Here is a 23,306-nt window from a genome sequence, read left to right as displayed (position 1 = left end):
CCTTACATCAGAGTCCGCACAGAGGCCCCCCTTACATCAGAGTCCGCACAGAGGCCCCCCTTACATCAGAGTCCGCACAGAGGCCCCCCTTACATCAGAGTCCGCACAGAGGCCCCCCTTACATCAGAGTCCGCACAGAGGCCCCCCTTACATCAGAGTCCGCACAGAGGCCCCCCTTACATCAGAGTCCGCACAGAGGCCCCCCTTACATCAGAGTCCGCACAGAGGCCCCCCTTACAGAGTCCGCACAGAGGCCCCCCTTACAGAGTCCGCACAGAGGCACCCCTTACAGAGTCCGCACAGAGGCCCCCCTTGCATCAGAGTCCACACAGAGGCCCCCCTTACATCAGGGTCCGCACAGAGGCCCCCCTTACATCAGAGTCCACACAGAGGCCCCCCTTACATCAGAGTCCGCACAGAGCCTCCCCTTACATCAGAGTCCTCGTGTCTGTGCAGAGAGAGAAGGTGATGTCAGCGCTGGTGTGTGCTGAGGCTGAGCTATGTGTGAGACGAGACATAGCTCAGCTCTGCAGCCATCTACCTCGGAGCAGACACAGGCACAGCTGCAGAGTGGGAGGTGAGCAGCGGCCGTGACCTGTGTTAACAGAGCTCCAGCAGGCATATTTCTGCTCTGCAAAAACAGCATTTGGTAGTGGCGGCCGGTGGCTGTGCATAGTGTCACCAGCCCGGGGGGAGATTTCCACCCTGCCCCCCCTGCCAGCCCTCCCCTGATGATGCTACACATATACACACAGCAGAGTCACATAAAATTTCTCACACAACTGCTTCAACCTTCTGGGCTTCTATTACAGTTATTCCTTTTACCATGTGAGCTTTGATTTGGAGGACTCTGCACTGCCATCTTGACCGGGGTTGCAGAACTTTGGATATTTAGCACCTTTGTTGCAGCTGTGCCAGCAAATGCCTTTGGTCTCTGTCTTGGAGCAATGGATGTTTCTGTGGGCCCCAGTGAGTCAGTTATTCTGTAAAGTAGAAAAAAGGTTTATTAGCATTAGACTATGAACATTTTCAGTTATGCTGGACTGGTGGCAGACTGATAACGAAACGTATGTAAAGTCAGTCAACAGCAACCATGCCCACAATTGGTTCAGTTATTTTAACCAAGTACAAAGAAAACAGAATTTTCAGTTTAGTGACACAGATGGAAGGAAAACAAACATGTATACAAAATTCACCAGCAGGCTTATGTTCCTGAGACAAGAGCCATGACACTTTCTAATTTTATTATCTTGATAATGTTAAAATACCCAAAAAGGAGGTCTGCTTTTTTCTTGTACTGTATTCCTTACAATTAAAAAAAAAAACCCCACAATGGGAATACATCAAGACTCATTCATACTAATAGCATATTAGCAATGTGAGCAATTCAAGAATTCAGACACATTTACAGCTGAGCTCCGGGGAAAAGAAAAAAATCCTCCCTTGCCATGGGGCTGCCCCACACTGCATGGTTAAATGGGCAGTTAGGTCCTTACTCTCCCACAGGCTTCTTCCAGGCTGTATGACCAGTCTTTGCAGCCTCTTCTCCCCTATGCCCTGGTGGTTTCAGTGCCTCTGAAGTCATTTAGTGGAGGCGAAGCAGAGAGCGCTGGCTGCCAGGGGAGTGGCAGGTCTGATAAGTAACACAGCATTTATTTGTGAACCCCTAGAAATAAACAAGCAATAAACCACTGCAGTGGGGGGCATTTAACTCCTGCAATACGGGGGCAGCCCCATTGCAAGGAAACATTTTTCCTTTCCCCAGGGCTGTGTTTTGAAAAGTAGGTGAGTGATTCAACCCTCCGGCATTCATCTCAAGCTAAAAATATCAGATCTTTGTAAACCAATTCTGAACACATACAGATTTTATCTATCAGACTGACAAAATGTAACAACATCATAGTATGTTTACTCCTTAAACAAAAATAAGACCAGCAAACTAACCAGTGTCACCTCACAAAGAAGAGATATTTTTTTTTGTCTGTACAAATGATACTGCATAATGATATTTCCATGTTTTATACACATAAATATAGTAATAATACATTTTATTAAAAATAAATAAAAAAAACAACTAATTTATATGCATTCAATTTCCTTTCTCACTGTAAGTTGTAACAAGCACACAGGCGCTCTGGCAATCCTGTAAAACGCTGTATATTGACATACACTACAGTACTTTGCAATCTATTTTTTAACCACTAGATGGTGGTAATCGTCAACTTTTTCAGACTTCGTATTGTGTACGTGTGCAATCATATAAAATACCCCACAACAAAAAGCATTTGTTTGATTCTTCTGTGCTTTAATCCAAGGGTTGTAAAGCAGAATTGGATAATACAGACACTGCATGTACTTTTTCAACCTGGATACCATCGGGCTCAGAGAAAAAATTCCCTCATCTAACAAGCGAAAATACATGAAGGCTTAGCAGTAGCTAGCAGATGTTTTAAAGTGCATGTAACCCCCAAAAATCTTTTGATCTGCTAAATATATCATTAAAAAGCCTTGGTTCGATATAACAAAGAAATATACCCGTTGATGCTGTTAGAAATACAGTGAGCTGATACATTTCTGTATACTCTGTCTGCTGACAGTTATTAGTATTATTATTATTATTATACAAAATATATTTAGTACCAACCTTTTGCGCAGCGCTTTTACAACATTAAATTTAAAGTATTCTCTAGCACTGGTAATTTTGACGTCAAATTTCGATTTAGTTTTAGTCATAATCTAGTCAAGTCACCTGAATTTAGTCGTATTTTAGTCAACTAAAAGCTCCACTACATTTTAGTCGACTAAATTCTCCAGTACCCACCTGACCTTCTGCTTTGCTCAGAGCTCCGCGGCCACCTATCTGTTAAAGCCCCAACCCCCCTAACTCTATCGGCAAGTTGCATTGGCTCAGAGCGATAGGCTCTCTCTGTCTGCTTGCTGCCTGAGTGTTCTGGAACAATGCCCTGCAAACCACAGAGGAGGAACTCCTGCTTCAGATTAGTTTCTGTCTGGATGTGACATGGTAGGCGTTTCCCCTTCTGCAAGGTAGTAGTGCTTAGCACTGTAAAATAACAGCCTCTCCAGTTCTCTGCCCTGTGCACACCCTCACTCCCATTTACTTCCCCATTCCCACTTGCAGGTCACCTCCCCATCCCCAAAGTATAATGGGCCCTGCCCTGTGCACCCCGTCACTCCCATTTGCTTCCCCATCCCCAAAGTATAATGCACCCTGCCCTGTGCACCCCCTCGCCCCCATTTACTTCCCCATCCCCACTTGGGCATTACAGCCAATAGCGTTAACAAGTTTTTTTGTTTTTAAAGTTGCACTTCTGTTTGTCAAAAAGCAATATTTTTGTTTATGAAACTTGGATTTAAAAAAAGACGTCAGATCACAATGGATAAAATCTGTGTCTGTAGTGCATGTTCAAACCTTAATACCATAAATATTAACATAACAAACATAAAAAGTGTAGCGTATAAGATTAATAGATCACCCAATGAAAGGATGAATGTAGTGCATCAAACAAATGGTGAAAAAATTATGATGACAGTGATGACATGGAGTGAGGGGGTGCACAGGGCAGGGTGCATTATACTTTGGGGATGGGGAAGTAAATGGGGGTGAGGGAGTGCACAGGGCAGGGTGCATTATACTTTGGGGATGGGGAAGTAAATGGGGATGAGGGAGTGCACAGGGCAGGGTGCATTATACTTTGGGGATGGGGAAGTAAATGGGAGTAAGGGGGTGCACAAATAGTGCCCCAGATGATGCACAATTTGATGCAAAGCGCGTCGGGGACTCCACCGCTGCCACTTTGTACATTTGAAAGCGCTGATCACCTTTTATAATGTAAGTGTTTTTACCTACATTAAACATTGGTACCTTTCAGTATTACGCTATGTGCCTTTTTCTTCTTCTCCTACATCTCTATATATTGGTTTAAATTTTGGCCCACATTGGGTACCCCTGGAAACAACCGTTTTCCTGATTCGATCCCTGGGTTCCTCTCTGATTGAAGTGCGAGATGTCTCCGTGAGAATTGCAGCTGATGATCCAGGCCTGAGAGTGGTTTATACCCTGCTTTACTGACCCTCTGGGCATATGTCCATTAGGGTACAGTATCTCTGGTAAGCCTTCCTTTCAATGATCGGTGGTGAATTTCTTTACTGCACTTCATTCCGAGGCATTTAGACTATTATCACCAATTTTCATCACTTTTTTTCATATACATTTATTTCGATTTTATATATACGCCATCCAGTGCCTATACATATACATCACTTTTTTGGATGATATATTGTCATGATAATTTTTTCACCATTTGTTTGATGCACTGTTTATTCATCCTTTCATTGGGTGATCTATTAATTTTATGTGCTACACTTTTTATGTTTGTTTTGTATTCCACCATTGTCCATAGGTAGTGTGAGCTGCTTACTATTGATAGCATGGAATTTTCTGTTTTCTGTTTCCATAAATAATAACATGTTATTAGATTTTTACTCCAGGAGTATATCTTGATTTTTTTTTTAAAGTATAAATAACTTAGATTAGACTTAGAGTTAAGAGGGATTTGAACACTTGTTCGTTTTTATTGTTGTCGGTGCCCCATTGAGGAGATTCACCCTCTCTATTTGTCTTGTTTACCAATATTAGCGAAAGTAAAATAAAATCCCAAATTTTGGGTTGTCCCCAGAAATGTAACAGAGGGGACATTTTCCAATGGTGACGCTAGTTCTGGTGACCTGGGGGTCCCAGTGAAATTCCCTTAATTTGCAGGGATTTCCGCTCACTTCCTGTTTGGCTACGGGACAGTAAGTAAAGGGAAATAATCTACCCAATGGGACACAGATGACCCTCCCTTACTTTACCCAAAAAGTAAAAAAAAAAAAAAAAAGACGTTTTGCCTATAGTTCCATTTCAAATGATTCATTACAATTTAACATTAGATTTTAGTCAACTAAAATGTACAAGAGATTTTAGTCCACTAAATAAAAATTGGAATTCATTTTCATCAACTGACTTAAAGGAGAAGTCCAGTCAAAGCTTGTTTGGCTGGACTTCTCCTATGGACAAAAAACAAAAACAAACATAACAAATTGCACTCCTGTGACCGGTTTATAGCCGGGAGCAGACTGAAGTCCACTCTCTGCTGGTGTCAAGGATATCAGTCCAGGCACCGCGTCATCCCGACAATGGAAGTCTGGATCCGCCAGGTGTCTGGACTGACACCAGTCTCAGCATCAGTGAGCCGCTGAGAGCCTGAGACGCCCGCTCTGCCCCTTCCACAGCACATTGCTCCAATGAGTGGGGAGGGAGAAGAGCAGCGAGCTGTGACTGACAGTCTACAGCTCTTTGCTCACGGAGCTCTGAAAACCAAGTGATCGGCAATGTTCGATCACACGGTTTTCAGTGCAGAGGTGACAGGGGACAGATCGGATCAATGCTGCATCCACCTAGCCAAGTATAAATAAAAAAAAGAAACTTATACTTCTCTTTTAATTCAAATTTTATTTTCATTTTTGTCACTGAAAACATGCAGCTGACAAAAATATTTTCATCAACTAAATGAACACTGTTCTCTAGTCCAGTGTAACTTCATACTGTTTAATGGTTAGTTTAAAGTACAAAGTGCTAAGTCAGATTGAATGTAAATGTACCCATGTCATATCCGGCAGTTAGACCGCACGCCGAACCAGAGTTTAAACAGAAAGGCTATCTATGTTGGTGCTTACTGAAAGCACCATTATATGTAAGTGCAATTCGTTTAAACATGGTTTGCTATATTTTAATAAAAATATGACACTGTATTAGCCCCTATATCTCTCTATTACTCATTTATTGTATAGGTGGAACTGAATTAATCCACACTAAGAAGGGATACCTTGAAAAGTGGCCTCCGTGGGAGTAACCCCATTAAGCGAGTAGGTCCTTTGTGAGTCAATTTAATCTGGCGTGTGAGAATTTTTGCCCTCGCTGTGGCGGAGCATTGATGTGAGCACTGGTCTTGATATAAGCATGGTGAGTGGAAGATTCACTTTTTTTTGGGGGACTTTTTGGAGCTTTTTTTTTTTTATCCATTTAATTAAAATTCAAATTATATTTGTGCAAAGGGAATATTTTATTATTGGTTTTCATATATGCGTAGCGGCATTTCCTATTTTTTTTTGTTTGCTATTGTTGAGGTGATTCTTTCACTTTTAAAGGGGCAGCTGCTTTTCTTCACTGCTGACTGAGTGTTAACACACACACACACATAATAAACATATACACACAATGGCCCGGATTCATAAAGCACTTACGCCGACGTATCTTTATAAACGCTGCGTAAGTGCACTGATGCGCCATCGTATCTATGCGCCTGATTCCTAAAGCTAGATACGCCTGAATTGTGGCTTCATCCGACCGACGTAAGTTTCCTACGCCGTCGGAGCCTGGGCGCATATTTACGCTGGCCGCAAGGGGCGCTTCCATTGATATACGCGTCGAATATGCAAATGACCGAGATGCGCCGATTCACAAACGTACTTGCGCCCGTCTCTGTAATCTACGCCATTTACGTAAGGCGTACGTCCGGCGTACAAATTAAGCCTCATAAAGCAGGTGTAAGTCATGTTAGGGTATGGACCAGGGAACTGCCATCGTATTTTACGTCGTTTACGTAAGTCGTACGTGAATGGGGCTGGGCGTAGGTTACGTTCACGTCATAGGCATTGAGCCGTCGTATCTTAGGGAGTATATGCGACGTGATTCTGAGCATGCGCGCGCATGCGCCGTTCGTTCGGCTCTTCATTTTCATGGGGTCACGCTTCATTTTAATAGATCACGCCCACTTCCTTCCTACTTTGAATTAGCCGGGCTTACGCCGGCCAATTTATGTTACGCAGGCGCAACAAAGGGAGCAAGTGCTTTGTGAATACTGTTCTTGCCTCTCTATGTTACGTCGGCGTAGCGCATATGAGATGCGCTAAGTCGCTCTAAAGATGCGCCGATCTACGTGAATCCGGGCCAATATATATATATATATATATATATATATATATATATATATATATATAGAGGTGTGGCACCTTTTCTTATTATTTGAAGTGTAAATGTACCTGTCTGAAACGTGATGCATGCATCTCACTAGCTAACGGATTTCTCAATTTCAGTAAATATACATACAAAAATATATGATGGGGACAAAGCGGATGCTCACTGCATCTTTCCTTTTATTACTCCTCTGAAAGTTTTCAGGTAAAAATGCGTCGATAGGTCAGAAATAATTTCCGTGACTAGGAATGTGATCTCACAGCTCTGCCTCTTGTTTATTTCTTTGCACAGTACATGACCTTTGATCAGTTTAACCCAACAAAGCATTTAGCATACAGTATGCTGAAAGCACATTCCCGTTAAACTCCACCCATCCTAGAAAGTCATGCATCTTTGTCGTAAGTCTGTCATGAAGGTTGCATGACTAGAAAGTGTATGGTCTGAATTGTGTTGTGTGTTACTATGGCTGAAATAACAGGTTAGCCTTCAAACTTCACAGTAAGTGCCAAACTCTTTCACAGTCTAACCTCCTTCTGTCAATCTGTGTTAACATACTGTGCAAGCATCATGTTGTGACATCAAAATATTCTGCTTATAAAGATGTTATATACAGAAATGTCACAAAACTGTAGTATAAAAACAAAACATGCCAGGACGTTGCAAAATCATGCTCCTGTCATAGTGATGCTGTATTTGTAGAGTCAATCTGTCTGAAAATGGGTTTTCAAACTATATTCACAGACCAACAATTTCCAATTTTTCATATTTTTTTAACCAATAACACTTCATTAATTAGAAGCTTGCTGCAGTGCCCATGATGTAGGTCGCATGACAAAAACACTGAATATGAAGCTTAGGGAGCATATTTATAATATTAAAAAGTGGTTTTACTTAACAATCATGTTTTTATTACAAAATATATAGCAAGGAGCCAAATATCCCAAGGGTTTAAAGTAATACTAAACACACACTGTTTAATTTACATTGTCCCTTTTATTTCTGTACGTGGATGATGGAACTGTAATTATTTTAATTAAAAAAAAAAAAACATCTAAGTACCTTTTTCCTAATCGATATACAGCTGTCACATGGCACAGCTCTTTCCCAGCCTGTCTGCAGGGAAACATAAGCAGGAGGAGATTCTAGTCCTCTCCTACTGGTCACATGTTCAAAATAAAAAACAGCCTTTGAAATACAGAGTAAAAATTAATAATTAATATCAATAAACTGTTTCAAATTGTCATACAAATATATATTTGAAATCAAGTTGTTATTCGATCAATAACATGGTTTCTACCAGTCTCAGGCTGTGTCATGTCCCTCCAGCCTGTGTCTTAGAATAAGAGGGAGGTAAAGCTTCTATCAATCTACATGTCATATCCAGCCCATTTTGTGGTTAGTAGGCATGGAGGAAGAGGGAGTGGGCTGTCATTTACCACTGTGTATACACCCACATGTGTGACTCTATAGTCACATAGGAAACTCACTGCCACCACAGCTGCAAAATCCCTAGCTGAATTGGGCACATGAATAAAGAGCAGCAGGATCAACCAGTTTTTTTGTAGAATGCAGAAAACAAACCTCAGTGACGGGGTATGAACAACATGTAATACAGCATTCATTGATAGTATTTTATTATATGTTTTGTGACACGAAGGAATGTTTTTTTGTCCCAGACTTAAAAAAATAAAAATAAAGTTATTTTATTCCCCCCTCCCCAAGTAAGTGGTGCTCAACCATTTCAAGGACAAGACCAAAATCACCCAAGTATGTGTTACTGGAATCTCATGTATGATTCAACTAAATAGTTAAATGGTCATCCAAACTGCAATGTTTAGTATACCCAGTATTACTCACCTTGCTAGAGATCTCTTACCATTCCTACCTGCTTCTAAAAGACCTCTTTCACACAGAGGCAGTTTTAAGGAGTTTTAGCACTAAATTTAGTGCCTGAAAAAGTGCCTGAAACCTGCCTCTCATGCCTCCCCAGTGTGAAATTCTGAGTGCTTTCACACTGGGGTGGTGCGCTTGCGGGACGAAAAAAAGTCCTGCAAGCAGCATCTTTGGGGCGGTGTAGGAGCGCTGTATACACCACCCCTGCCCATTGAAATGAATGGCAAGGACTTCCGAAGCCTCCGAAAAGCACTTCAGAAGCGCCACAAATGGGCACTTTTAACCCTGTGTTAGCCCCTTTTTGGGGGTAAAAGCGCCCGCTAGCGGCCTAAAAGCTCTGCTCTACATTTTTATTTTATTACACTTGTATTTAAAGTACAGGGGTTAACACTTTGTGTATATTGGAACCTCATCTCTATCCATGTGGGTTTAAGATCAGGTAATAATTGCACTGTGCAAAACTATTTAAAAAAGAGCTTAATTTCTGAAGTGAATGACAATTTTAGGGAGGGACATAGTATGGGAAATAACTTGTTTACTTTTGAAAAGACCCCAGGCACATCATCTCTCATGATGCAAGTCCCCAGCTATGGAAATAACTTTGTTACAGCTTGCTTAGATTTAGGATTTTTAACACCTGCTGTGTTTAGAAGATTACAAGTCTCTTACCTTCAACCTGATTATAATATTTAGCCCAAATGTAATTTCAGAAAAAAAAACACTATTCTGCAATAAGCAGTACTGACAGCTACCAAAACAACCACAAAATTAATAGGCAGATGGAAAATAAAACGTCAAGTAAAAAAAAAAAAAAAAATGCAGTTTAGCTATACTGTATGTTATATTTGCAACGTTTGTTTATCCCAAAGAGCAACACTTGCCCCCATTAAGATCTGAGCAGTGGATGTTAAATAAAATTGATCTTTATTTTCGGTCATTACTGGCTGTAGCACCACCCCTTCTGAAGCTAAAAAATAGGCTTGTTAATGAAGGGGGTGGGGGGGATTTGATGGTACAGTCAGCACTGACCCCCTAACACCCCCCGCATTCTGTAGCTTCTGTTCCTTCGTTAGGGATGAACTTCATGTTTGAGTCGAACATGAGTTAGACTCCAACATTGGCTGTTTGCCCGTTCATCGAACAGCAAACAATTTGGGGTGTTTGTGGCAAATTCGAAAAGCCGCGGAACACCCTTTAAAAGTCTATGGGAGAAATCAAAAGTGTTAATTTTAAAGGTTAATATGCAAGTTATTGTCATAAAAAGTGTTTTGGGACCTGGGTCCTGTCCCGGGGGACTTGTATCAATGCAAAATAAAAAGTTTTAAAAACAGCAGTTTTTTCGGGAAAAGTGATATTAATAATGCTTAAAGTCAAACAATAAATTAATAATTACATTTCGTACCTGGGGGGTGTCTATAGTATGCCTGTAACGTAGCAAATGTTTCCTGTGCTTAGAAAAGTTCCTGCACAAAATTACATTTCTAGAGGAAAAAAAGTAATTTAAAACTGATCGCGGTTATAATGAATTGTTGGGTCACGGCAATACAGATAAAAGTCACTAAAAAAAAGCAGCATGGGCTCCCCCTAAGTCCATTACCAGGCTCTTTGGGTCTGGTATGAATAGTAAGGGGAACCCTGAACCAAAAAAAATAAAAAAATGCGTGGGCCCCCTAAATTCCATATCAGGCCCTTCAGGTCTGGTATGGATTTTAAGGGGAACCCTGCACCAATTAGCCTTTAAAATTATCACTTTTGATTTTCATGTTCGTGTCCCATAGACTTTAACGTTGTTTGCATGTCCGAACAAATTTTTTGCCTGTTCGCGTGTTCTGCTGCGAACCGAACCGGGGGTAGTTCGGCTCATTCCTACTCTTCGTCTCTTCTCTCTAGTTTACACAAAGCCCAGCCTGCTATTTAGTAGAGAAGAGAGAGAGAGCGAGCAAGAGAGAGCTTATGTTGTGAATGACTGCAGAATGAGAAGAGAGCCTTCATTCACAAAAACACAATCTAACAATAGCACAATCCAGGTACTACACTAGTCACTGCAGTGATTTTACTGCATCGCATACCAGTCTCTGTGACTGGTGTGAACATACCCTTAGTTAATCTGTGTTGTCAGATAGCTAGGCTGATCGGCAGGACTAGCTATCCAACACCACAGCTCTTCTTTAAATGGAGATTCAATCATTTTAAATAATTTTGCATTTCTAGGTTTCAAAATCAGTTTATAGGCTCGGATGTTTTTAAGCATTAAGTAGAAAAAGCAATGCCAGGGGTTGTTTTTTATTACTTTGTGCTACACATAGAACATATTAAATGAGAAATGTCATGCTCTTAAACCAGCCACACGTTTGCCATTTAAGAATATGCTGTTGTTTTTTCCCAATAAGTTTCCACTGCAAACTTTTTTTCTGTGGACACATTTCTATGAGCATTTACATGAAGCCTGGAACAATTGAGGCTACATTCACACTACCGCATTGCAGTAACCTAAGCTCCTGCAATTAACCTTAACCCGCAGGTACATGTATGTTGCAGTGCCATTGTCCTTTAACACTTTTACTGCCATCAACATAAGGCTTACAGCTGAACAGAATCACTTGCTACTGGTCAGCACAGCAAGTTTTATGTTGGCTGCATGCCGTTCTGCTGTAAAGCTCATTGTTGCTTCATCAATAATGAATGTATGGCAGAAGGGTCCCCTAGACACTGAATAGACACTGAATAGTTGAGATCAGCATCTTACAAAGCCACTGATTGGAGCCACTGAGAAAAAAAGGTAACTGCTTCCCCATAAAGTGCCCTTCACACAGCTGCCTGTCACTGGTCCTCCTTGCTGTCTAACACCAATTTGTTTCTCTACACAACCTCCTGTGTGCCATTAAAATTCCCGCTGCTTTTCCCTTGCCTCTATTGACAAAGACAGCGGATTGTTAAGGGGATTGTTTTGCAGGCACGCAGCAGGAAGGATTGGAACTGCGCAGGATGGCAAACGGGGGTTTATAACTGTTTCTCACATCTGCCTATAACTTGACTTTCCCCAGTGAATATGGGAGTACTCAGTACTAAGCACTGCTGATCATTCAGAACATGAAGGATAGTACATATGAATGACATGTTTACTATCTCTTCCATTTGTGAATAAACATGAAAGAATTCTAAAGAATATAGAAAGCTGAAGACAGCAGATATACATGTAAAACTTATGTAGGGAGATTTGTTTCATCTCTGTGTATCACTTGAGGCTGTTCACTTCACTGGGTATAGGAGAGGGTTTACATCCACTTTAACGCAATACAGTTTTATCTTTTATTATTAGTTGGAGTTGTACGTTATCTTGTGTTTGTATGCATTAAAGGGGTTCTAAAGGTTCGTTTTTTATTTTCTAAATAGTGCATTGTTGGTTCACGAACCTTTCCTTCGATTTTCCTTCTAAATGTTTTTTTTTCTTTGTTTTGTCTGAATTTCCCACTTCCTGTTTCTCCTCACTAAGCTGTTCTGGCTGACTAACCCCCAGCCAGAATGGCTCAGATGATGGGGGCAAGCTTACAGATTAGAAACAGGAAGTGAAAAATTCAGACAGACAAAGAAAAAAACATGTAGCAGGGAAATCAAAGGAAAAGGTAATTAAACCAACAATGCACTAGCTTAAAGGAACCCATTTAGAAAATAAAAAACTAACCTTTACGACCCCTTTGATAAGGATTTCAGAGTATTATTACCAAAAATATAATTTTGATAAACATTTGCACAACTATCATAGGAGCTAAAAAAAAAAACAGTTGTTCCATCGTTTTATTCTACCAGTCCTGTGCTTTCAGAACATGTATGGGTTTGGGGAGCCTTTACAAAATCTGAGAGTTGCAAACGAAAAATGATACAAAAGTGAAAGATTACAAAAATGGTCCGGCCATCCTAAGGTGTAAAAGGGAGAGCAAGGCCCAACATTGAAAGCATTATTGGCTTTCCAATGCAGATATACTGTAAAACAAAACTGCAGCTGGGCTATGGCACACCACAGTGCACATATGTGGCTGTATGTTTGGGGTCATTGTGCTGCTGCAGAATAAATTTGTGGCCAATCACGCACCTCCCTAATTGTATGGCATGATGCACAGGTATCAAACAAGGCCCACGGGCCGAATCCGGCCCTCCAGGCCATTTCATGTGGCCCTCCAGGCCTCCTCTGGTCCTCCTCCAGACCCTTACTTTCAACCAATGCAACCATCTTCTTCCCAGCAGCAGCATAAGGTAAGGGGGTGATGTAAGGGAGAGTGGGGGACTCAACTTCTGATGATGGGGTGGCTCTTGACATCTAAAGTAAGGGGAGGGGATGCGCTGGACATCTAATCTTACAGATACAACCGGCCCTTTTGAGGGCAATCATAATGCTGATGCGGCCCACAATGAAATTGAGTTTGACACCCCTGGCATGATGGATAAGTACTGCATTGGTCTGTATTTCTCAGCACAGAGGAAACCATTGACCGGGCAACGTTGAGGACCGTAGATGTAGTGATTGACTAACAAAACCTAATGTAGCAGATGAAAGACACATCATGCTTATTTGCCTTCAGCACCAGAAGATATCCAGTAGTGCCATCAGCAAAGAACTGACAGAAAGCAGTGGGACCCAGGAACACCCATCTACTGTACACAGAAGTCTAGCCAGAAATGGACTTCATGGAAGAACTGCAGCCAAAAAGCCATACCTCAAATATGGAAACAAGGCTAAGCGACTCAACTATATATGAAAACATAGGAACTGTGGAGCAGAAACATGTCAGTAAATGCTCTAAACCAATGAGCCAAATTGAGCGAAATATTTGGCTGTAGCAGGAGGCAGTTTGTTTGTGAAAGGGCTGAATAGGCTTACAATGAGTGTCTGTAGGCAACAGTAAAGCATGGTGGTTGTTCCTTGAACATGTGGGGCTGCAAATTTGGTCAGGATCAATGGTGTCCTCAATGCTGAGAAATAAAGGCAGATACTTTTCCAAACATTTTAGGGGGGAGAGTGTGATTGGCCCCCAGCCAATGTCATTAGGGAACTATGTTTAGCATTAAAAAGAACAATGAGTCCTGGGAGTGATGGTTTGGCCTCCAAAGAGCCATGATCTCATCATTGAGCCTGTCTGGAATTTTATGAAGAGACAGAAGAATTTAGGGCAGCCTACATTTTGAAGGCAAAGGGTGGTCACACCAAATATTCATTTGATTTGGATTTCTCTTTTGTTCATTTACTTTCCATTTAGTTCACTGATAAAAACAAACAATTACCACTGAAAGCATTCTTAATTTACAGCATGTTTTCACACGTGCCTAAAACTTTTGTGTAGTACTGTATATATAAAACATAATTAGAAATCTGTGATTAATGTTATCAATAATACATGGTCACTTCTTGAAATCTTACCTGGTTTTAATTTGACTCTTTTTAGAAGCTGCCTCACTCACTGTCATTGGCTCAGGTAATGATTGGGGAATTGTAGAATTCTGGAAAATTATTCAGAAAAAATGTAATTCATTGACATTTTGTCGGTGCACAATGCATTTTTCAACTCTTCAGAAAATCAGAAAATTTGTCAAGTTTATCTTTAGGCAAAAATGTAAACACCAAAAGTTTTGTCTATCGACGATTTTAGAACACTGGGGATGGGGGAGGGGGAAGAATGTCTTTGAAAAGGAAATATTTTACTAAAGTACTCCATATTCAATATACTTTAAAAATATAGTCAAATTGTAATAAGCTTACAGTCATATCTTCTAGTCCCTTAGTCACTTTTTTAGCCACAAACATCTGCCAGATATATTTATAGAGGTACAATAAAAATCAACATGATTAATATATTTCACTTGATATAATCTACAATGCTCTTCTATTTAAATATTTTTTAAGCAATGGCTTAAATTCACAAAGGTTTAACACTAGCCTAAGGCAAAAGCCATGTGACTGTATTCATTTCTGATTTCACTAAAAATAACTGTCACTTTGAAATAAGGATACATAATCTCTTGTTTTAGTTTTGTAAATTTACCATATTATACTGTATTTTTGGGAACTCGCGCAAACCCAAAGGGGTTGAGGGTCTGTAGTTCCAGAATGCATCAAATGCCTCCTTTTGCTTTGGGAAGAGTGAACTGGTTTCAGGAGAACCGCTGAGATGTTTCCACCTCTGGGACAGGGCCAATAACTCTTAAGATTTTAAGCTGGAAAGCAACATTGAGCTCCTCTAGCTTTGTGGGAAGGATGGTAGATCTGACAAAAAAACAGGGTGGAGGCAGAGACTGAAATTCTAGTATGTAGCCCTTGCATTGCTAGGAACATATACAAGGAGATAGAGGCCCTGCGAGTGATTACAAATTTATTTCATTCTATAGGACAAGCTAAGGAATGGAAATCAGTATAAAACTGGAAATAAAAGTATAAGTAAATGTGGGTTATCGTTTGCTAGTATACATGAAATGTTTCTATATAACTTCTAAAACATATTTGAAAAATTTAAAACAATCTCAGTTCAAGTTAGAGATATTAAAACTAAAAGTTCAATTCAAAATGGCTTTATCAATGTCAATGACTATATATAAAACACAATGAGCGTTCTCCGGCTGGGTACGATATAGGGCCGATAAATAAAACACAATGAGAGTTCTCCGGCTGGGTACGATATAGGGCCGATATATAAAAAACACAATGAGAGTTCTCCGGCTGGGTACGATATAGGGCCGGTATATAAAACACAATGAGTGTTCTCCGGCTGGGTACGATATAGGGCCGATATATAAAACACAATGAGTGTTCTCCGGCTGGGTACGATATAGGGCCGATATATAAAACACAAAAAGTGTTCTCCGGCTGGGTACGATATAGGGCCGATATATAAAACACAATGAGTTTTCTCCGGCTGGGCTACGATATAAAGCCAATATATATAACACAATGAGGGTTCTCCGGCTGGGTACGATATAGGGCCGATGTATAAAACACAATGATTGTTCTCCGGCTGGGTACGATATAGGGCCGATATATAAAACACAATGAGGGTTATTTACCAAAGGCAAATCTACTTTGCACTGCAAGTGCACTTGAAAGTGCAGTCGCTGTACATCTGAGGGGTAGATCTAAAATGAGGGGAAGCTCTGCTGATTTTATCATCCAATCATGTGCAAGCTAAAATGCTGTTTTTTGTTTTCCTTGCATGTCCCCCTCAGATCTACAGCGACTGCACTTGAAAGTGCACTTGCAGTGCAAAGTGGATTTGCCTTTAGTAAATAACCCCCAATGAGTGTTCTCCGGCTGGGTACGATATAGGGCTGATATATAAAACACAATGGAGGGTTCTCCGGCTGGGTACGATATAGGGCCTATATATAAAACACAATGAGAGTTCTCCGACTGGGTACGATATAGGGCCGGTATATAAAACACAATGAGTGTTCTCCGGCTGGGTACGATATAGGGCCGATATATAAAACACAATGAGTGTTCTCCGGCTGGGTACGATATAGGGCCGATATATAAAACACAATGAGTGTTCTCCGGCTGGGCTACGATATAAAGCCGATATATAAAACACAATGAGGGTTCTCTGGCTGGGTACGATATAGGGCCTATATATAAAACACAATGAGTGTTCTCCGGCTGGGTACGATATAGGGCCGATATATAAAACACAATGAGTGTTCTCCGGCTGGGTACGATATAGGGCTGATATATAAAACACAATGAGGGTTCTCCGGCTGGGTACGATATAGGGCCTATATATAAAACACAATGAGGGTTCTCTGGCTGGGTACGATATAGGGCCAATATATAAAACACAATGAGGGTTCTCCGGCTGGGTACGATATAGGGCCGATATATAAAACACAATGAGTGTTCTTCGGCTGGGTACGATATAGGGCCGATATATAAAACACAATGAGTGTTCTCCGTCTGGGTACGATATAGGGCTGATATATAAAACACAATGAGGGTTCTCCGGCTGGGTACGATATAGGGCCTATATATAAAACACAATGAGGGTTCTCTGGCTGGGTACGATATAGGGCCAATATATAAAACACAATGAGGGTTCTCCGGCTGGGTACGATATAGGGCCGATATATAAAACACAATGAGTGTTCTCCGGCTGGGTACGATATAGGGCCGATATATAAAACACAATGAGTGTTCTCCGGCTGGGTACGATATAGGGCCGTTATATAAAACACAATGAGTGTTCTCCGGCTGGGTACGATATGGGGCCGATATATAAAACACAATGAGGGTTCTCTGGCTGGGTCCGATATAGGGCCAAAACAACTGAATAATCGTCAACTAATTGATTTTTCATAATCGATTAGTTGGCCTGCATAAAGAATGCATTATTTGTTTACATATCAGGACATACAGTGCAGCACACATACAGCTTAGTACACCGTCCATACATGTCAGTAAGTGCCCGAAAACTTGACTGTGTGAGGAGCAATGCCTCATGGTACATGTAGACCTAGGCAGAAAGTGAGTGGTTCTAAAGTCAGAAGTATTTTTACCTTGTTATAGGGGCATCCTATACTATACTTTGCAGCTTGCTATAGGGGCACTCTGAAGGCAGGAGGAGCCAGAAGCGTCGGTGGGGGACCCCAGAAGAGGAGAATCAGGGCTGCTCTGTGCAAAACCATTACACAGAGCAGGCAAGTATAACAGGTTTTTTATTTAAAAAAAAAATACTTTAAAGATCAACATCTGAACCCAGACAAAATGGAGACTGATAGACTGGAGGTAATAGAAGGCATTACAATTACATTTAAAGTAAACTTTTACCAGTATTGTGCATTATATTTAAAATGATCATATCTATGAAAAAAAAAGAAAAATGTCTCAGCTTTTAGTACTACTTTTATATAAAAGAATTCATATAGCTTCATGTCTGACTCCTAGTTAAAATGCCCATATCTCCTACTTCTGGGTGTATTTTTTTATATATATGACATACATAATATATATTATTGCTTGCATTGTTTCACAGTATAAATTAACCCCTTATAGTAGTGATTATCTGCTCTGTTTGTACTATAAAGGGCTATTTATGCTTTTTTTAGCCGCTGTGTATTTGGAAAGGGTCAAGGACTTTTTTTCAACGAAAATGTTTTTTTTTTTTGGTTCAATATACTTCAATGGAGAAGCTGTGGAAAAGCATGTAGTGTGGTTTTGCTGCAATTTTCATTTTTTTTATAAAATAATAACATAAAAATAAGCACACAAAAATGTAAAATGCTAATCGCAGTGAAATCGCATGTGCAAAAATGCAAAGCACACAGCAAAAAAATACTGCAAAAATGGATCAAAAGCAAACTGCATTAGTTGTGAATCAAGCCTTATGCTGGCCATACACAACTGACGAGAATATGCATACGAAAATCTTTGTACATTCGCTGAATGAAAGAATGTCGTTTGAAAATTTCACTTGCTTAACATTCAGTTTTAAAATTAATATAATTTCTGTAATGTAAAACGAAAACCACTCACACTGTCTGAAAATTCCTTTGACCAAGAAGTTTTCTATTCTGCCCCCATCACTGTGGTCGAAAATGAATGTTGATTTGACCCCACTAATCATTAGAAAATCGAACGAACGTTCTTAAAATTACTTTTTTTTTTTTTTTTTTTGAAGGAAGACATTGTTTTTTTATGGCCAGCATATAATATATTACAGTTATGTCTGAAAATTGGCCAAACAGACTTAAATTTTATTTTTTTAAATAATTTTTTTTTATCTGGGTCTGATATTTGCCCGATTCAACCTCTAATAGTATATACTTTATATATCTTCTGTCTGTTATTCTCAGAGTGGATTAGAGATTTTGCTTCCTAACCATATAGTTGGTTATTTATATTTACCACTGTATAGAGATACCGTATTTGCCGGTGTATAAGACGACTGGGCTAAAATGTTGGTTTTGGGATATACTCACTGTATAAGACGACCCCCTTCCTACTAGTCATGCCTCGCCTCACCTCACTGTGCCATTACATGCCAGACTGTGCCACCATTACACGCGCCAGACTGTGCCACCATTACATGCCTCACTGTGCCACCATTACATGCCTCACTGTGCCACCATTACATGCCTCACTGCATACCTCACTGTGCCATTGCATGTCTCGACGATCCTTTTACCTTATCCCTGACATGCAGAATCTGTCAGACGGCGGCCGTCCATTATCACTTGTTCTCTATCTCCAATCACTGGAACAATTCTGCCAGGCTCCAATTCTGCCGGTAACCTATCATGCACACTCTCAGTCAGACCGTGCCTCCTCCTTCTGCTGTTCCGTGATTGGCGGAACACTCAGCTTCCCAGCAGACACTGTGTTCAGTGTTCCGCCTATCACGGATGCCCTCTTGTCCGAGACCGAGGAAGAGAGGGCATCCGTGATAGGCGGAACACTGAACAGAGGCTCTGCTGGGAAGCTGAGTGTTCCGCCTATCACGGAACAGCAGGAGGAGAAGGAGCGGCTTTTGAAAAATGGACGGCCGCGGTCTGACTGAGAGTCTGCATGATAGGTTACCGGCGTATAAGACGACCCCCGACTTTTAAGAAGAATTTCATGGGTTAAAAAGTTGTCTTATATGCCAGAAAATACGGTATAAATTTAAGAATAAATTGCCTTTTTTTTTTTACTTTACATATTAACTAAATTATACACCACACTTTTTTTTAAGAATATTATCCTATCAATTGAAACAATAAATCGGCCAACAAATCGATTATTAAAATAATCGTTAGTTCCAGCCCTAGTATGATAAAGCTTTAGGTTTTAATATCCCCTAAAGGGAGACAATATGGACAAAGGTGAGGTAATCAACTTTTCTATAAAAAATGAGGTGCATAAACCAGACAACAGGGAACCTAAATGCACTTCCGGCGCCGGGGATCAAATATCAACTGATCCCAAGTGAAGAAAAAAGATGTAAAACAGGTAGGGTGGAATTTATCAATAGTGATTAAAATTGATAAAGAATCCAAAAAGCAGCTATTTTAAAAATGGGTAAAACCATTAAAAGTATAAAACTAAGTATCAAATAAATATAGAACCGTGGTTCAAAATGATAAAACAGCGCTGTAAAAATTATTATAGTGATTAGCCCCAAACTGGAGCTTCTAGTAAGAATACAGGAGTGGTGTGCTGGGTGATCAAAGATAAGGTGAAAGTGCACCCTATACCCTATTCAAGATTCACCAAATATTGTGAGAGTGCCCACTACTGAGATACAGGCTTACCACAGTCTGCAAGAGGGACGTTTAAACTCTCAGGCACACCTACCACTGTTCTTCAAATAACTGTGACGGTCAATCCCAGTGATGTTGCATGTAAACAAAAGAAAACACTAAGATAGTGAAATATTGCTAAACCAATGCCCCATATACTGCTAAGGAGATCAATCCCCCTATGTAATTGCCCGTACAGAAAACAGTAAAGGAATGAACAAAAGGCAAGCCTGTGATCTCTGCTGTCGCCGCCGTCCTCTAAACACCAGGGGCCGCACGAGTGCTTCTGACGCTGGTATAGTGGTGGATGGCTGTGGAACGCAGGAAGGCTTCCGTGTTGCACTGTTGTAGCCACGCCCTGACGCGCTTCGTCACTTCCGACTTCGACAGAGGGCGTGGCTACACAGCGCTGTCACTATCCCTTTGTACCCCGTCGGCGGCAGCTGTTGGATGCGAGCAATCCGCCCTCCGGACACGATAGGTGCACACCGGACGGGAAGGAGGGGCAGACGTCAGCTGTGCCGTTTGGGGCTAGTAGGGAACCATGGACAAGTATACGACTGCACTTTTAATCGAGCACTATGTCTCAAAACAGAATAAAACAGCAAACTGGATGCATATGCCACTTATATCGCGGGGGAAATTATTTGTAAACAATTTCTGCAATCCAGAATGAGTTATTTAAAATGTATGTGAAGGAAATGGAACGGAAAAAAACTACACAAAACTAAGGCGAGTCTACCCAGCCAATCATAACAGACCTGGGCGGGAGTTATGCAAATTATTTTATGGGTCATGTAATAGGTATCTTGAGGCTGTGCTTTTTTCAGCCAATCATCTTCGGCTGGGGCGGGTTATTTCTACAAAGCAGGTTCAGTGGCATACATATTAATAGTTCAAACGGCCCAGACAGAACACTACAGGTATAAGGAAGTACTGTTAGTGTCCATGCAAATTTATGAGGGACCGAACAGAATAAATGATGGCCCAAGGGAGATGGATGCATAGATAGAATAAAAAGAATATGTATGTCTATTATTAAAAACCTTTCATGTAAGGTATACATGCTGCACGTGATATATGTAAGATCTGTATCTAGTGCACATCCACCCCCATGTAATCACACTTCTCAAAAAAGAGGAAGAGGAAATAGATCTCTCTGGGAAGGATGATGTATTTTTAGTAACAGCGGATGTGTCCTCGCTTTACACGGTGATACAACATGATGATGCACTCCTAGCATTAAACTGGGCACTGTGTGTAAGGGATGATATAACTCACGACATAAAAAAGTTTTTACGCAACTGTCTGGACTTTTGTCTAAGCCATAACTATTTCTGGTATGACGGATGCTTTTATTCCCAGAAGAATGGTGTTGCCATGGGGGCTAAGTTTGCCCCCAGTATAGCTAATTTATTCATGGCAGAGTGGGAAGATAAGACCATTTTTAACAAGAGACCCAAGGAGTTATTGTTTTACCGAAGATATATCGACGATTTGTTTTTTATATGGGTGGGCCCGCTTTTAACATTGGAGAAATTTTTAAAGGATCTTAATACCAATACCCGGAATATAGTTTTAACAAGCGAATACAATCAGCAGAGCATCCATTTTTTGGACCTGAATATCTACAGGAATGGCGACAGACTAGGAACCAGGGTTTACTTCAAACCTACTGATTCAAATAGCTATCTCCCAACACACAGCGGACACCATCCTATGTGGCTTAGGAATATACCTAAGGGCCAATTAATGAGGGTTAAACGCAATTGTACTAAAGACACTGACTTTATTTCACAGGCCATGGTTCTCAAAGAGAAATTCGTTGAAAAGGGCTACAAAGATTCCCATCTGGAAAAAATTATCAAAGACCTGTCTCTGGTACCAAGAGCAAACTGTCTTCTTACAACCAGGTCCATGACACCAAAAACCAAAAATATACATGAATGGAGCTTTATTTCTGGATACCACAGTCAGTACAAAGAAGTGGAGAGAATTTTTAAAACTCACTGGCATGTCCTGTTTTTAGATAGAATTTTAAGTACAGTACTCCCGACTAATCCTGGATTCATATACAGAAAGGCTGTGAGTATTGGTGACAAAATCGTGAAGAAAGTACTTGATGCTCCAAAGAAACCCCCTTCCTTTTGGGATAAGGACTGTTTCTTTCCATGCAGAAAATGTCTCCCCTGCAGAGAGGCTGACAGATCTAGAGGCCCCGTGGAAACCTTTATTTCTTCATCGAATGGAATGTCATTTACTGTAAAAGACTTCATTACCTGTAATACCACCCACGTGGTCTACATGTTGGAGTGTCCATGTAAACTAATGTACATAGGGAGAACCAAGCATGCCTTGAAGATCAGAATAGCTGAACACGTGGCAAATATCAAGTTAGGATATAAAGACCATAGTGTGTTGCTTCATTTCAAACAGCATCACAACCAGAACCCCGCTGGCCTCAAATTTTGGGGGGTTGACCATATCAAGGCATCATGGAGAGGCTCTAACATAGTTAGGGAACTCTCAAAACGTCAAACTGAGTGGATTTATGTCGTTGATATGTTGTTGCCAAAAGGCCTGAACGTTGAACTTGATATAAATTGTTTCATCAGCGACTCTTAAAAACCTATATGGGGGTCCAGAGTAACACGTCTAAATCCGTGACCCGGGTTTTTTTTTAATCTTTTTTAAGGCGGATATATATATGTATACATTGTGACGCTATGCGAGGTGCGATACATGATCATAGGTACATTTCACCTCGCATACGTTCTATCATGAGAGACTGAACCGGAATCCATTCCGGATTTTACAGCCTCTGGGCCTGGCTAGGATTCCGGTCCGGATGTTTGGGTCCACTGGAGTCCACAATCAGCTGGACTTTAAATGTCCAGGAAGAGAGCACAACAGGGCTCTGGTTTGAAACTCAGGAAGGGACCTGAGTGAGGGGAGCGCTGAGTGCTGGACTAAAAGGTTTGCTTTACTGCATGTTTTGTGGGTGTCAGGGACTAGCCCCACACTGTATAGAGAGGAGATCCTGTTTGTTTAGTTTAGCGCCGGACGGCAAGGATTTAATTTATTGTTTTGTTTATTTTAATCTGCAAACCGTGTATAAATAAAA

General features: G+C 40.8%; 1 protein-coding gene across 1 annotated transcript in view; it reads right to left on the bottom strand.

Annotated features, from left to right (window-relative positions):
• The window catches only part of BMP2K (BMP2 inducible kinase), a 254,314-nt gene that overhangs the window by 68,968 nt on the left and 162,040 nt on the right, over positions 1-23,306 (bottom strand). The window contains exons 9-10 of the mRNA XM_040324981.1: positions 14,343-14,422; positions 826-983 (exon numbers count right to left, since the gene is read on the bottom strand). Of these exons, the coding sequence (XP_040180915.1) occupies positions 826-983; positions 14,343-14,422 (238 nt within the window). The remainder of the gene's footprint in view (positions 1-825; positions 984-14,342; positions 14,423-23,306) is intronic.

The sequence above is a fragment of the Rana temporaria genome, chromosome 1, assembly GCF_905171775.1.
Source record: "Rana temporaria chromosome 1, aRanTem1.1, whole genome shotgun sequence".
Classification (NCBI taxonomy): Eukaryota; Metazoa; Chordata; class Amphibia; order Anura; family Ranidae; genus Rana; species Rana temporaria.
The sequence above is the reverse complement of the archived record's forward strand: the minus strand, read 5'-3'. Positions and strand labels throughout refer to the sequence as shown.